The sequence below is a fragment of the Panicum virgatum genome, chromosome 5K, assembly GCF_016808335.1.
Source record: "Panicum virgatum strain AP13 chromosome 5K, P.virgatum_v5, whole genome shotgun sequence".
NCBI classification, from domain to species: Eukaryota; Viridiplantae; Streptophyta; class Magnoliopsida; order Poales; family Poaceae; genus Panicum; species Panicum virgatum.
This window is the reverse complement of record NC_053140.1, coordinates 37,150,130-37,167,389: the sequence shown is the minus strand read 5'-3', so window position 1 is coordinate 37,167,389 and position 17,260 is coordinate 37,150,130. Positions and strand designations below refer to the sequence as shown.

Genomic DNA, 17,260 nt, shown 5'->3' with positions numbered 1-17,260 from the left:
ATGATGGTACAGAGATGGAAGGTTCATTTACAATTGCAAAAAACATACTCCCTCCGTCCCAAAATACAAGTCACCTTAGAAATTTTAGGATAGATTATCTGGAAGGGAAAATGACCATGATTGCCCCTATTTATTATCCATATTTGGCAGCAATTGATTCTTACATGCAAATGCATTTTCTAAATAGAGTAAAGTGACTTATTTTTTGTGACAAATTTTGAATCCTAGAATGACTAATTTTTTAGGACGGAGAGTACTTTGTAAAGTACCTAGATCAGCAAAACCTTTTCGTTTTCAGGAGGGAGGAAATGTGTGGCTAGTGGTTTATACCACCAACTAGTTGCATATCAAACCGTATTTATATATATATATATATATATATATATATATATATATATATGGATATAGTGGATGGATGCAGTCACGCCTTTAATAGATCCCAATATAGGAATTTTGTATTAAATGTGTACAAGCCAATGTTCAATTTAAAAATAAATGCCTGTAATTTTTCAAAGATATTCTTATCTCATATTGATAAAACAATTCCATTAGCATTAATGCTATTTGGATATAGAGCGATCCAAGGATGCATGCAGTCACTTTTAATTAATTCCAATATATGAGTTTGGTATAAAATGTGTACGAGTCCATGTCCAATTTAAAATTTAATTATTCTTGTGGGTTTCGAAGACAGTCTTATCTCATATTGATATAATCATATTGATATAATCATTCCATAACAGTGAAGCTTTTTGGATATAGAGCCATCCTCGGATGCATGCAGCCACTTTTAATTATAAATGGCAATATAAGAGTTGTGTATTCAAAGTGCACAAATATGTCCATGTCCAATTTAAGTTTATTAGTGCTTGTGGATTTAATTTTTAAGGATATTCTTATCCCAGTTTGATATTATAAGGATATTTAGTCTGCGGATGAATATAAGCATGCAGATATAAGCATTAATATTATTAGGATATTGAGTAGTCTGCGGATGAATATAAGCATGCAGATATTGTCATATTGAGTAGTCTGCGGACGAATATAAGCATGCAGATATAAGGGTTTATGAATATAAGCATTAATATTATTAGGATATTGAGTAGTCTGCGGATGCATGCAGTCATTTCTGATAAAATCCAATAGTTATTTATTAAAAGTGTACGAGTCCATATCCAATTTTAAATTCAGTTGTTGTAGATTTTGAAAGATATTCTTAGCTCATATTCATAGCGTTAATTATTTGGATATGGAGCAATAGGTTCTGTCCTCTATCATGGCTCCACGAAGTCTATAAATTTGGACGTACGAGCGAGGGCACAACCATCACCCACTTGGAACTCCTACCATGGAACATAAGCTGGTTATAGTTTTATGCTTTTACCTAGCCATTGGAGCAAAGGCTGGAGCAAAGCATGGAGAAAATATTGCTTCACGTGCCCTATACGGAAGTGTAAACAAAACCATTCAGGTATGCGTACATATATATATATATATATATATATATATATATATATATATATATATATATATATTGTATTAACTGTTTTCTTTTGAGTCGGTTTTAGGGCATGCTAATTTGGATAGGAGTTATTGGGATCCAAATCCCAATTCTAGCTCAGATAAAAATTCCTGGAACAACTCACTTGTCCCAAAAATTTGCATATCGATCCCATAGTGAAATATAAATTTGCACGATGGCTACCTGATGACCATGTGAACTTAAATAATACAGACTGAAGACGGAGATATCTTTGTATGCATTAATATAAATCAACAGCCGGCATTTGGTCATCCGCTGCTCAAAGATCATGTAATACAGGTATATCACTCTCAAAATTAAGATAATGATGTTTTATGTTTGTAAATTTTTCTATAACATATAATATTAAATAAAGAATTTTTATAATAATTAAAAAAATAGGAGCAGTCCATCTGATAAAATCCTACTGTGATGAATGTAGGAAGTACCCAGAAGTACCTAGGGTAAAGTACTCAGTACTTCCAAAATATGGAATCAAGTACCAAAAAGTGGGACCAATATTAATTTAATTTAATTTTTATAAATACTTTTCATAGATCAACAGCTAAAAAAATTCAAGATAAAAGTATGTAAAAGTACCCTTTGGCAAAGAGCTCAATATTAGAGAAACCAAGGAAACCAGATAGAATAATTTTTCGAGACCGCCAATGTCCAAACTAGACCTGGGCATCCTCCGGGCCGGGTCGGGTTCGGGTCGGACCAAAAAAGCCTGGTGTTTTTTCTAGCAGCCCGTGCCCGACCCGACCCGGTGGCCGGGCCGTAAAATTGAGCCCGCACCCGACCCGACAGCCAGTCGGGTCGGGTTCGGGTCGGGTCGGGCCGGGCCTATGTAAAATGTCGGGTTCCTTCGGGTTTTTCGGGTTTCGGGTCAAAATTTTTAGCCCGTGCCCGGCCCGTCAGTCATACCGGGTCAAAAATTTTGACCCGAGCCCGCCCATCAAACTCTTCGGGTCGGGTCGGGTCGGGTCGGGCTATTTTCGGGCGGGTTGGGTCGGGCAGCCCATGCCCAGGTCTAGTCCAAACAGCCCTGCGCATTTACTTAATCAGAAATAAAATTACCAACGTACATTATATTTTTCATGCAAAATCAGATTCATAAATTATATAATAGTGGAACTTTCATTATTTGGCCCCTACATTATTACAATTTTAGGGGTTCCCACAAAAAATGTAATAATTGTGCTTTCCACGGCAAACATGGCTGTACTTGTGTTTTTCCCACTTTGTATGCATTCTCTTTCTTTCTCTCTCAATAAATTGAGTTTTGAAGCCTACCAAACTGAAATTGGCCAGCCTAAGTCACACCTGAGTACTGCAAACTAGGTTAGAGTTCGTACACCCATTCAGACCCATTTATTCGATAAGGGAAAATTTGTTAATTCAAGGTTAATTCTGACCCAACCTTAGAACAAGTGGGTCATGTGTATTATTCAAATACTGGGAGCCTCAATGACCACTTTGGTGAAAAATGGCCACAATAATAGTGAAATAAATGGTGGGCGTCAGCCGTCAGGGTGGAGACGAAGGGGAGAAGAGGTTTTATATTGTTCAATTTTCACCTCTGGTTCAATAGTTTGTGGGGATTAGATCTATGGTGGAAATATATATCACCTCCAGTTCTAGAAACGAATTGGTGGTCAAAATTGAGCATAGTATCAGCGAAGATCCAATCACCTCCACTCACCTCTCTCCATTCTAATACAAGCTAAGTTACAAGTGTGTGTGTGTATATATATATATAATTCTGCTCCAAAACTGTCCCCCCCCCCCAAGAAGATATGAGTGTACTGGCAGTTTGTGGGCTTGTGGTAGGCACGAGCAACAAATGTTGTTCTGGGCCAAAGCCCAGCGCATAACGACAGATATGTGAAGCACAAAAATAGTCCAGCCTACTACATAGCGGACACTCAACGGGGTGCAGCTAAGGCTGGATATCAAGCCGGCTCGGCTCGGCTCGGCTTAGCTCGAGCTGGAAGTTAAGATAACAAGCTGGCTCGGCTCAGCTTGTTATCATAGCGAGCTAGAAGTTGGGCTCAGCTCGGCTCGTTTGGCGGCTCGAGTTGGCCTGTTTAGCTCGCGAGCTAGCTTGGCAGAGCCATGGCGGGGGTGGCGCGCGGATCCACCGGCCGCGCAGGGTAGACGGCGGGGGCGGCGCGGAACCACGGGATGGGAGCGGGACGGCGCGCGGGTCCACCGGCCGCGGCGTGCAGCCACGAGACGAGAGCAGGGGAGTCACGAGGGGCCGGCGACCGCGATGTGGAATCGCGGGACAGGGGTGGGGCGGCGCACGGGGTGCCAGCGGCGGCGTGGAGCCGCGGGACACGGGCGGGTGCGGTTCGCCGTGCGCGGCGTGCTCTGTTGAGGTGCCCGGCCAGCGCCTTGCTGACCCGCCGTGGCATCAGGAGGCCCGGAGAGTGTCGTGCCTGGGGGAGGTCGCGAGGTGGGCGTTGGGATTGGATCTCGGGAGGGAGACTACGAGGTTGAGGAGAGATCGAGAGAGAGCTCTGGGCCTAGGGAATGAACTGTGGATTGGGCTAAGTTAAATGGGCCAAATCTAAGTTGGGCTAGGACGTTGAGCGGCTCGTTTTGACTCGCGAGACGCTCGCGACCTGGCTCCAGCTGGCTCGTTAATGAGCCGAGCTAAATACTAGGCTCGGCTCGCTAATTTTTTGTGACGAGCTTAGCCTAGCCGAGCCGCTAACGAGCCGAGTCGAGCGAGCTATTGAGCTACGAGTTTTTCATCCAACCTTAGGTGCAGCGGGATGTGACCCGTCCTTGTCCCGCCAGATTCCGAAAGCATGTGTTTGACCCTATCTTTCATCGAAACCCCCCCCCCCACATGTTATCTTTTTTTTTCTTTCTTTCTTTTTTCTCCTTGTCTTGCTTCTTCCTGGCCACTTGGCCGTCGCTTGCTGCAGGAGCTCGCGCCCACCACGGCTATGTATCGTTTGCGCGATGGCACCGCTTGAAGGCGATTTTTACCTCCATTTGGTCAAATAAGGTAACACCGCCAGTAACTCCTCCTTCCTCGCGAGTTCCTCCTCCTCCTTCCTTGCGCTTGCTGCTGCCGCTCCTACTCTGCCTTGCCGGCGGCGGTTAGGTTTAGGGTTCGGGGTTTCGGGTTTAGGGTTTAGGGTTTAAAGAGGTTGGTGGAGAGGAGGGTACGTGCAAAACTTGAGCTAAGCGGTTCAAACCTTGGTTTACACAAGTTTGTATATTTCGTAAAAAAAATAGTTTCTCGGTAGTAGAGGGGCTTGTGGTGGTGGCCGGTTGGCTGATATTTTTTCTTTTGCCTTTTATTGTTTTCAATATTTTTCTATTTTTTCATTTTCTGAAAATTGATTTGTAGGGGATCTGCTCCTACAAATGTATTTGTAGGAATGGGCACGTTACCCGTCGATTCTTATTAGCTGCTAGAAGTACGGGCGGGTATGCACTCCGTCCCTAAAAATATATTTTTATTTGCCCTTAAAAATCTTTTTTCGTAGTGAGGTCTTGACCTTTTAGGTTCAGGTTTGAACTTTATTTACAAAAAGTAATTATTGTAGCATTTTTTGCATTCGTGGAAAACATTACATGAAAACTTGGAATGTTACTAGCTAGGTTGAATTGGTCTAGCTCAGCCAGTGGTTATATATTTTTCTTCTATACAATTTCCAAAAGAGCCATGTGTTTTTTCTAAGTCTCATTTAGTCATAGTGCTATTTTGTCCTCGTGTTTATGTTGGGAATTATTATTTGTCCTCGTGAAGTATTTTGGCCAAGGCAAAACCTAGCACAACTCGCAATCCGGATAGTGCCATGCTCTTGATTAACATTTCGGTGCTGAATAATTTATAACTCAATTTATAAGGACCCGCACCTACATACTATACCAATGACACATGTAAATTTGGAACACGATAAGAGATCAATGACATAATCGGTTTCCAAACCCATTATTTCATTCCCTACATGTTTGAAATGAAGTACATTAATTACTATTTGTGGGCATGCTTGACAACCATGCAATTTTACTTGTCACACAGATGAAACCAAGCTCTTTTCTACCAGGACTAAATATAAGATCGCCACCACAAGTTTGGGATTCAAACAAACAGCTACCTGTCGTGGAGTGCCCCACAGGAACGGTTCCCATTTTGCAAAACAATAAAGGAGAAAACATGTCAATAAGTTCCATCAGTCATGATGGCAATGGTCGAGCAGAGGTAATTTTATTAGCTTGTCCCTCTATTTTAGACACTGTCTACAAGGTGAAAACTTTGACTAGCTAAAAAAATCAAGATACTTAAAATGGCTTGCATGTTATGAGATAGCCTATATATTATGAATCTACTAACATCAATCTTACATATCAATTTACATTATGTACTGATGGTCAAACTTAGAAAGTTTGACCAGTACGATATATAATCATAACATGACACATTATATTTACGATAGGAAGGTGTAATGTCCCGCCTCCCTGAGGCCGGACCCGCTTACATCTGACAATTTAATTAGGACATAAACTATCTTCACAGACCAATACATGTCTTTTTTGTAAACTTTGTCCTCACTCGTGCGCACCCGGGAATGACTTCCCGGTCGGTCACCCATCACCAAATTGCTTCGGGTCAAACACGCTTAACCTTGGAGTTCTTTGGAGACCAGCTTCCAGAAAAGAAATTGTAACTTGTTGATACGAGTATCCTATTAATCCTATTAAGCCTTGGGCTGGGGTGTCACATAGTCACCCCCTTAAGAGACCGACGTCCTCGTCGGTCAATCCCAAGCCAGGAACGTCCTCTCTTGGCCACGTCCCGTACGTCCAGTGCCAATGGCCCATGTGCCACGCCCGTGCGTCCAGTGCCAACGATCTCTGTGCCACGTCCGTGCGTCCAGTGCCAATGGCGCATCCCAGATGCCCGCGCACTGACCCACCACGCGCCGTCCACATGCTGGTGGCATCTGCGCCCCACGCGACCGTGCTCATGCCCGTGCACTTACGTCCGTAGGTGCCCGTGAAACCGTGAGAGTCGGCTCTGATACCATTCAGTAACGTCCCGCCTCCCCGAGGCCGAGCCCGCTTACATCTGGCAACTTAATTAGGACACAGACTATCCTCACAGACCAACACATGTCTTTTCTGCACACTTTGTCCTCACTCGTGTGCACCCGGGAATGACTTCCCGGTCACTCATCCCTAAATTGCTCCGGGTCAAGCACGCTTAACCTCGGAGTTCTTTGGAGACCGGCATCCGAAAAAGAAGTTGCAACTTGTTGGTATGAGTATCCTATTAATCCTATTAAGCCTTGGGCTGGGATGTCACAGAAGTAGTATACATTTGAAAGAGCAAAAAAAAGATTCACAAGTATCTGTACTGTAAGCATGTTAGAGAAGCTTGGTAAATGTACTATCTATTTTTGAAAATATGGCGTTTGTCATTTTTGAACAAAATAGCTTATCCTAAGCATCATATTTCTAAAAAAAGATAGGATATAATATATTTATATTAGTTTTCTCATGAAATGCCAATTTAATTAACTATATAACACACAATTTCTTTGACTACTTTTCCTACATTTTCTCGGTAAATGGGGAAAATAATTGTTATTTTAACATGTTGAATGAGAAATTGTCTCAGGAGGCTGCTCTATTGGCATGTCTTAGCATCTCCAAAAGCTTAGCTAAATCTCACTCTCTATATTCCTATGTAGCTACTCATTTAACTAAAGTTTTCTCTTCATATTTTGCTACACTCCAACAAACTAGTCAAATCTCTCTCTTTATATCCAACTCTTCTATCTTCTCTCCTCTCTCTCCATCTCACAAACGTGTGGGGCCCACCTTGTCATCCTCCTCCTCCCCAATCCCCATCGATGGATGCTCCCCGATCCCCATCCGTGGCTGCCCCAGGACGAAACCACACTTGCGCCACACTACTCCCTTTTGCAGCGGCGTCCCGCCCCCGTGCTGGACGCACGACTCGCCGTCGCGCGGGCCTACACGGCGCGCCGTCGCACCGTCGGTCAGGAGCACTTGACCTCCGCCGACTGGGCTGCCGTGGCCGGGGCCACCCCATCCAAGACCGCCAGATAGTGACGCCAGCCCGCCATAGGGTCGAGAAGCTTCACCGCCGCCGATAGATAGATCAAGCCGCCGCTACCCCTGCCCGCTTCTCGACGCCATCGATCTCCTTGACGGCTCTTCCCCACCCTTCTTCTCCAAGTCGCAATCGCAGTCTCGGTCCCGTCTCTGTCCCCATCGCCACTGTACCGCCGGCAATTTCTCTGCGGGAGTGGCGTAGGAAGGCGTTGCAGCGGCGCAGGAAGGCAGGAGCGCGAGGATGGCAAGTGGGACTGTGGGAGCAGCGGCGTGGTAAAGATTGCTAGCGCGAAGGGTGTGATGCCGACCGGGACACCGAGGGGAGGTAGATAGAGAGGCTGTTGGATTCTAATTTTGAGAGAATTTTCTATTTTTACCTATCCTATCTAATAATTTACATAGGCTGTTGTCATGTATACATGCACGGTAATATTAGTGCCAAGCCATGTACATTAATGTCAGAGTCATGATTGAAAATTCTACTCCCTCCGTTACAAATTGTAGGTCGTTTTGGCAAATCTAGATGCATAATTTTTGTCATGCATCTAGACATAATGTTTATCTAGGTGCATAGTAAAATCTATGTATCTAAATATGCCAAAACGATCTACAATTTGAAACGGAGGGAGTAGCTACTTTTGAAAGTCCTAGCTACTTATTTCTGAAGTAAGATCCTTACACTTCTTACAGAACAATAATGTACAATGCCTCTTGCGTATGTGAACACAAATATTATTTATAGCTTAATGCTGATATTAATACACATCTCGTAAAGAAAAGAGTACATATGTATGTGTAGGCTTTGAGCTCAATTAGAATGATTAGATACCTCGAGGTCAACATGCGCACACAATTAGAATGATCATCCTTTTTTTTCTACGAGTGTATTTGCCTTAAATGCATGCCGATCTCTTTAGTGGTTCATCCATTTATTTTTTTATAGAAAAAGTTGCCTAAAAATCTTGTCCTTTTCATTAAGGAGGCTTGGATGCCAAAATGCTTATTATTAAGAATGATTGTGACTATTGCATAATGTTGACACTAACTCATGACAAGTAAAACCCTTTTGTGCTATATGTAAATCACTGATGTGCATGTGCCATGTATCTTTGCAACTTTGCCCCTTCACCCAAATAATTTATCGAGAACAATAGGTTGCGGGAATCAAGTCAACATTATCTGTAATATATGGCATACGAGTTGAAATAAATGTCTACCAGCCAGAAGTGAAAGGTGCAAACGATGATGAGCGCAGTGTATCATTGATAATGATTGGACATGAAGCCGAAGGAATAGGTGCTGGTGCCTATGTTAGTATCACTCCAGTTCCTTCCATTCCTAAATAATACGGTCTATATTTTAAAGGTGTAGAATGTAATGATATCTATCTTGCATTATCAATCTATCTAGTTATCTAAAAAAATCATGGTTAAAGACTTTTACTTTGAACATCTAGATGCTATATGTGATTTTCTCTGACTTGTGACCTAAGGGAATTGCAAGCAAACCAACCAATTATATTCATATAGCTCAGCTTCTCATATATACACAAGAGAAAAAATGACTAATAAAATACTACAATGTTGAACCTGAACTGTCAGTAGAATATACTGTAGTTTTAGTTTCACAAAATAATTTAGGTGATGAACCTTTTGAGTTACCACACAGTAAAGGGATATGATCTATAAAAATAAACTAACTATCCTTACACATATGTTAATAATATCTTTGGGGAATTTACTAATAGACCAGTAAAAAAAGATCTGATGTTGTATAAAACATACTGATGGCAGTCTCTATGATCCTTTTTCAGGTGTACCCAAGATTAAGTGGTGACAATTTCGCTAGGTTCCACATATATTGGGTAACAATATACTTCGCTCTCATTTGATATATTGATATTTTTTTTACATTTCAATTGTCGGCATTCATCGTTCATAATTAATTTTGTTTCAGTGTATTTTCAGACTGTGAAAGAGTGCACTGTGAGAGTAGTTTCTGTTATGTTGCTGCTTTCAATATTATTCTTAATTATTACATATGAAGATACTCCAGGTTAATTTTTTTTTTGACAAGTTCAATTGCGTAGGTGCATGTGATGCAAATAATTGATTGATAATAAATTGGGTGGGTGTTATAAGGCTGCCACAATGTGATGGTAAAACACTCTACACGCAATACATGCAAACCCCCCATTGACCATCCATATATACTGTGAAACTAATCTATATTGTAAATAAATCTTATGGCACGTTTAACAATGTCAAGTCAGATAGCTATAAGAATATATATATTTCATAAGGATGCAGGTGGGTATTCAATAGAGTTTTCTGGGTTACCTAATTAGTACGATGACATGCCACTCTCATTTCTTCTCCCAAATTATTTACGCAGAATGCCATTCTAGTTCATTTTATTAACTTTCTGGGTCGACCCAATGACCCAAAATATATATAATTTGCATCCCTATTGTTTCATCAATTATTCATGTGAGAAATAGAGGAACAAGAGATAGAAGCTACCTACTAGCTGGTGGATGGTCTATACCACACTTCAAGACACATATAAATTATATCACTCTATTATTGTGGGTCTATATTAGTTTTGAGAAATGTGATATAGCTAACCTAAGGATGCAAGTGAGTATTAAATGGTGTTTTTTGGGTTAGCTAATTAATTATGATGGTATGCCACCTAGTTCATTTTCTCTCCCAAATTATTTACACAAAATGCTATTCTAGTTTATTTTATCAAATTTTTTTGTACCGACCCGACACAAAATATATCTTGCATCCCTAAGCTAAACCACATGAAAGTTTGTGCAATAGTGATATCTTTGGATGGCATAGAAAATATAATAGCTAGCAAGGCTACATTACATGATATTCTCTTATGGTCACCCATAGCACTATAGACAGTACATAAGAATAAACGATGCATTTCTCTATTCTTTGGGTGTGAATGGCAACAACGAGGGAGGGAAGGAGGGATCAGGTGTTTGGGTAACATCAAATTTTATACTGAAGAGTGCACCTGACCTTGTAGCCACCACAGTGCAAGGCATCCCACTACTATATATGGACTACTTAGAGCCGTCCCAACTCTCCTACTAGGATGGCTTCCATAGCATTGATGAGGCTGCTACATAAGCAATTTGGTGATATAGCAAGTAAGTTAATGACGAAAGAGAAGAGAAAAGAAGAAAACAGTTTCTTAATTGAGAAACCACCCTCCAATGCCAAAGGAAACCGTCGGCATTGGGGGCGACCACCTCGTTTCCATATGTGGGCCAGGGCTCACGGTTCGCCATTGGCGTGGTGACCGGCGAGCTGCATTTATTACAGATCCAATGGAAGAAATCATGTGTTGGGCAGCTTAGTTTCCTAATGGAGTTTTTTGCCGACGTGGTTTCTATAGAAACCAGTTTGCAGTTTGAGGTTGAGACTAGCCTTAGTCTAAACTAGGTGATTCCCCGCACGTTGCTGCGGGACTTGAGACATAAAAGGAAGATTATTTTAGCTAAATAAAATATTAATGACAAAATAACACTCGTAAAGTATGAGACAAAATTTTCTTTTTATTTCTTTATACTTTTTTTCTTTTTCTCTCTCATTTTATTTGTTCCTGTTTATTTTCTCTACATTTTCCTTTTCTCCTTTATTTTTCATCTTTTTCTTTTTTTCCTTTAATCTTTATCCTTGTATTCTTATTATTACATTATTCTTTGTCCACCTCTTTTTCTTCCCATCAGAAAACCATAAAAATGGAGATTGAAAACCAAAAACCTTGAAGATGAGCGTAAATACCACCAAAGACCTTTCATCTCCTTTTTTTCTAGATGTTGCTCTGGTTGTTGCATGGAGGTTGCAACCCTGCAGCACGGCGGCAGCGTTGCTGAAGATGAAGTCGACGATACCCTTAGCTACAGCCGTGCCGAGTAGGAAAGGGCATGCCGGAGCTGGAGTGGAGTTATTTAAACTCGATTGTAGGGACGATCTTTGGGTTTCTTTGTATTGCAGTGACAACCTTTGGTTTTCTTCAGCTCCTTTCAGGTGTGTTTGTTGTGGTAGGGGAATCATTTGTGCTAGAATTGATGGCTTACAATAGTGATTTGTGGTTGTGCACAGAAAATAGGTAGAATGCATAAATAGAAGGTCATAGTGGATGATGACATGGATAGCTTGCATGTTGAAAGAAATAGAGTTAATAAATTTTAGTGGGGACTAACTTTATAGGTTTTATAGATAATACATTGCTTCTGGTGCCCTTATGTGTATAAGAACTCCTGCGACAAGACAAACCTGTTAGCTACAAGAAACTCATGCCAAATTTTTCTTAGGCGAGGAAGAAGAAGAAGAAGAGAGAAGAGATAAATTAAAGCTAGCTATACCACTCCCTCCATTCATTTTCAGTGGGTACAAATTAACAATTTAAATCACACTTAATAATCATATATTACATGTGGGCCTTACTACTTTTGAATAATTTGCTATGGCTAGTTTATTGAAGAGAACGTCTCTTATACTATCTACTAGATAGTGACATGGACAATGCATAGCTAGCAATAAACTAGTTTATTATTGGGGTCACCCAAATTGAGTGGGAGTAGTAAACTAAGATAAACCTAATTTATATAGTATCATCATGTGGTATCTGAGATTGCCACGTTATTGATGAAATGCCATATTGAATTCGTGTGTAGAGTGATATAGCCCTTCCAATCTACGTAGTATTATTGTATTGTTGTTACTTAGGCCCTGTTTGGAGCAACGACTAAAGTTGAGTGCTAAACTTTAGCACATATTAGCACTCATACACATGCTGAAGTTTTTGAGTCTTGGCTAAACCCTATTAGCACTTCCGTTTGGATGAGCTGGTGCTAAAGTTTAGCACTTTCACACATTAGTACTTGGATCCAAATGTAGTAGCACTCAAAAAGTAATAAAATTATTGTGGTGTGTGCCTATTATAATAAACAGAAAACATCATTTATGGTAAAATGTTTGATTGAGTGCCAAAGCACATCTTGCAAGATACAACATCATCCTTCTCTCTTTTATTTAATTATTTGACACATCAGCAAACAAAACCATATGTGCCTCTTAATTAATATGATGATACCGTCCATTGGGATACCCTTTAAGCCTTCATTAATGACTCACTGAATACAACTTTATAGCATTACATCTGTAGCTATCAAGTTTAAAAATGTGCAAGCAGTTGTGTGGTCTTAGTTTGAAGGCATGTAACTAAAAAAAATCACCATGCAGAAAGTACCTTAATCTCTGCTTCATTTTTGGTACCAGGACGACACTAAGCACCAGAGAAGTTGCTATGATCTCCGCTGTCCTGGATTTGTGCAAGTTAGCCAAAGTATTGGTCTTGGGGGAAGACTGCAACCAATTTCCGTATATGATGGACCACAATATTCAATTCATATTCAAGTGTCTAAGGTATTGTATCTGCACATGTTTGAATATTATCCATTCAACACATACTCTCTTCACTGGTTTGTATTAGATATAGTTAATTTCTACCATTTTTTTAAAATTCGTCTGGCTCAAACATTGATCACATTAGGATCTTTGAAAAGGGAGAATTAATTTACTACTAAAAGATGTAAAATATAGAACAATATAGAACACTAACTGTACCCAATGTATACCCGACATTCTTCACCATGCTTCCTAGTCCGTGCACATCCCACGGTGTCCCTCGCTTCCTCCATCATTTGCTCCTCCCTCAGCGTCAACTTCTCCATCATGGTGCATACTTTGGATCTGGTCCTAACCTCCTCGTCCCGGCAATCCTCTTCAACCTTGCCTAAAGGACAGAGCTAGATGGGCCTAAAGGATTGCTCCAGCCCAACAACAAGATGTTGGGCCAGAGCCAAGGCTTTGGTACGGGCCCTAAGAGGGGCCAGTAAGGGAAGAACAAACGTCGTCGGGCAGAGGAGATCTGTTCGCGGCAAAGAAACCGCTCAACGGCGCGATTACTATGCCTCATTGCTGCTGTAAGTGCAAGGCCCGAGGATGACACGACTTTCCTGTAAAAACAACATGATTACGGAAAACCGTGGTAGCTGGCTCGGGGGATCGTTCCCCTTCGGGTCACGTGGGTGGAGCCCTCCAGTGCTGCAGCACGTTGCATCAAGCCAACCCGGGACATCAGAGCTGTGATCCCAGGTCGTGTCTAGAGCGGAACCCCGGGAGGTCTACGTGTCACGGGATGAGCATAGGAGTCACCCCGGGACACCTCGGGGGTTTCTCGAGCAAGGACGTCAAACTTGGCCTGCACACCAGCACCGTGCCAGGACCATAGATGCCACTTGCAGGTCGGTGCCCGTCATTAAACACCGTATTCACACCATTAGCAATAGGCCTCTTCCCAATGCCCGGGGAGAAGGCTATAAATAGAGTAGAATGGTGATTTGTAAAGAGATAGGCTCCTCTCGAGCACAGAAAACCACTCAGAGGAAGAGACTGCCAGAGAACTATAATCAAAAACACACAAGACGTAAAGTGTTATGCTTTTGAGCGGCCCAAATCAGTCTAAATCCCTGTGTACACTGAACACTCTCCAAGACGAAATCTACTACATATTGCACCACTGGCTGAATCTCTAAACAGGGGATACCACGAATCTCTGCTCGCGGTACTCACCACTGTCAGCAGCTGTCACTAGTCAAGCCCGCACACTTAATTACCTCTCTTAGACCTTCTATAATCAAATTTGAGTGTGACACTGTGTGCCATTGGGTTTAGGCTACATCGTATTACCGTAATCTCGCAACCACAAATTAAAATATTAGGGCAGGGAGCTTCAGCAAGCACTTACTTTGTGGTGGCAGCTTCCATAGGTGGAGGCAGTTACCAACAAATTTTTTTTATCATCCGCACAATTTATAGGTTTTACACAAGAACCATGAGACAATAATTGTATCCTAACCCAAGTAAAAAATAGCTATGTATTCATTTCGGTGTATATCCATCTGTATCCGATGCATTTGCGCCTTTACTTGTGATTCAACTTAAAACTCGTTAGTCATAAGGGTTCTATGATCATCAGAGGCGTCCTGGCCAAACCAGGGCTGCCCAGTTCAAAATATTAAGAAGGGAGCCTAATGGCCTGTTAAAATTAAACAATAGTAACAATAACCGAGTCTGTTCCGCCTCTGCGAGGCTCAGGCACCAATCTCAGTGCACGATAGAAGAGGAAGAGGCGTCGGTCTTGCCTTTGGTGTCCGTGATCGAGTCGAGCGCCGCCCGCGGCCACTGAGCGGAGTCGAGAATACGATGTGTGACTTTTGGGGTGCAATTTGGGCCTCGTTTTGCCACAGATTGAGCTGCAAATTAATGAAATTGAAACCTCATATATTACTATACATAAGGTATACTTCAAATTTTGGGAGTCTTTCAAATTTGGAGGTCCTGTGCGGCCGCACAACCCGCACGGGCCCAAGGCCGCCCCTGATGATCACATAGAAATGATGCTAGTAATTGCTTTGACATGTACAAATATATCACATCACATTTCTTTTGGAAAGTACGAATACAAAATCAGAGGAAGTAATCGTAAACATTGGCTACATGACAGGAAACGATAAATAAGATAAATAGAGATTTTATTCATTTGTACTTATCTTAGAAGTTTGAAAATAAACTACCAACAACCTAGAGAACAACGCGGAGAAGTTCACTAAATATGTGGGGTTTTTTTAGACTGAGTCATCTATCAAGCCATTAACATGTATCTACTGATCCCTCGTTTGGCTGTAACCTATAATAAATTATTTTTGTGATAATTGTGTTGTACTTCTACATCAGGATCCAGCGACCGGACACTGGTGGTTAGCATTCGGCCCCGATAACACAATGATTGGATACTGGCCAACCGAGCTGTTCAGGAGCATGAAAGACAAAGCTACCATTCAGTACGCAGGCGGCCTTGTTCGGAAATCAGCAGCAGGGGCCCTGCCACAGATGGGCAGCGGGCATTTTGCCTCGGAAGGATTTGGAAAAGCAGCCTTTGTGAGGAACCTCCGAGTTTTCAATGAGCTCTATCAGCTGGTCACTCCGGACACTCGGGCTACCTTTGCCAAGAGCACGAGAGAGGATTGTTACTCTGTCAGTCGGTATGGTCAGGATGCAGCTGGCATGTATGTGTATTACGGCGGACCAGGTTGTAACAAATGATCGGCTGTAACTAACGTTGAAAAGATATTGGCTTCAAATAAAAGGCAATCGTAATATCACACTAGCAAAGATAATAATCAAGGGAGTAGAAATTAATCGATGTTGGCAAGCGGTTGTATGATTTGTATCTTTTGGACAACCTGCAAATTTCAAAAGTATAGTTGGATGCATGTTGTCATTGAAAATTGCTATGGCTAACCTTTTTTTTTTGAAAAGTCCGGGTTACATTCTCGAAATATCGCAAAAGTCGGATTTTCATCCTTCAACTACAAAACCGGATAACACCATCCAACTATCAAAACCAAACAAATGTGGCCCTTAGGGTGGTTTTGATGGTGATTTTATATTTTCTAAAAAATTAGAAAAATTCAATCAACTTGACTCCCAATTTTGATGTCTTTGTTTGTTTGGCGTCTTTGATTTTCATTTGTTCTTCTTCAGTACGACCATTTAGGTGTTTACTCACTCAAGTCCACCATCACTTTTATATATAAAACTTAAATCTTGCTCAAAATTATTTTATTCATAATGACCACGCTATAATAATTAATCGCCAAAATGGCAAAATCTCATTAGCTTTATGTTTTTTTCTAGATAAAGAAATAAACCTGCCTTTTATATCCACCTTGTGGATATATACGGGCATGTGAGCTATAAGGAACATGGCCTCATTATGCCATTATTTGTGATTTTGGAGATTGAATGATGACATGATCATGAGACTCACATTTTGCTAAGATATACTTTGAAGGTGTTTGTTATGTTCCAAGGATACAATGTAAGCCACTCAAATGAAAGTATGAAAACAAACTCATGAAGAAACAAAGCAAAATAAGGAGAACATTGACAAACTAAACCGGTCAATGCTAAGCACCGGTTCTTCTGATGACCCTGCACCGGTTTAACCGACAACCAAGCATAGGTACATTACACTATGCAGAAGGAATCAATGTTAGCAATCTTAACTGCACCGGTTTAACCAATGCCTCAAGACTTAGATTGACGGATGCAATTGGTAGGCTAGATCGGCCAATACTGTGCATCGGTTGAACCGATGGTACAAGATAAGGCATCGGTGCATTCACCGAATTATTCTCGAGAGAGCATGTTGAGCCGCAAGGAGAAAGATCTCCAGCACCGCTTGAATCAATGGGACATTGGTGCAATGCATCGATTTAACCGATGAGTGCTGAGTCAGCAGAGAAGCATGTAAGAAGGCCCAAAAGATAATTTCAGATTGTGAGTGATTGGTTGAACAGACACCCCCATCTTAAGGCGTCGGTTCAACCGATGCTTTGATCGATTTTGCTACTCATTGGGACAACAGCTCTATGGACTTGATGGCCTATATATCCGCCTCACCCTGGCCATTTGAAGCTTGCTGGAGTTCAGAGAGACCCTATACACATTGAAGAATACCTCCAAACCAACCAAG

At 41.5% G+C, this 17,260-nt stretch overlaps 1 protein-coding gene across 1 annotated transcript; it reads left to right on the top strand.

Moving 5' to 3' along the window:
* The first annotated feature begins 1,348 nt into the window (after positions 1 to 1,348).
* LOC120709901 lies at positions 1,349 to 15,879 on the top strand. Its single transcript, XM_039995529.1, has 7 exons — positions 1,349 to 1,471; positions 1,736 to 1,822; positions 5,571 to 5,621; positions 8,785 to 8,940; positions 9,444 to 9,494; positions 12,937 to 13,083; positions 15,457 to 15,879. The coding sequence occupies exons 1-7, from the start codon at positions 1,349 to 1,351 to the stop codon at positions 15,823 to 15,825; spliced, it is 984 nt and encodes a 327-aa protein (XP_039851463.1). The 3' UTR covers positions 15,826 to 15,879.
* The last annotated feature ends 1,381 nt before the right edge of the window (positions 15,880 to 17,260 follow it).

Bases quoted from the DNA above. Each gene is read 5' to 3' on its own strand.
- LOC120709901 (XM_039995529.1), top strand. From the start codon at position 1,349: ATGGAACATAAGCTGGTTATAGTTTTATGCTTTTACCTAGCCATTGGA. The intron at 1,823-5,570 runs GTATATCACTCT...CTTGTCACACAG, and splicing joins TCAAAGATCATGTAATACAG to ATGAAACCAAGCTCTTTTCT. The intron at 13,084-15,456 runs GTATTGTATCTG...CTTCTACATCAG, and splicing joins TTCATATTCAAGTGTCTAAG to GATCCAGCGACCGGACACTG.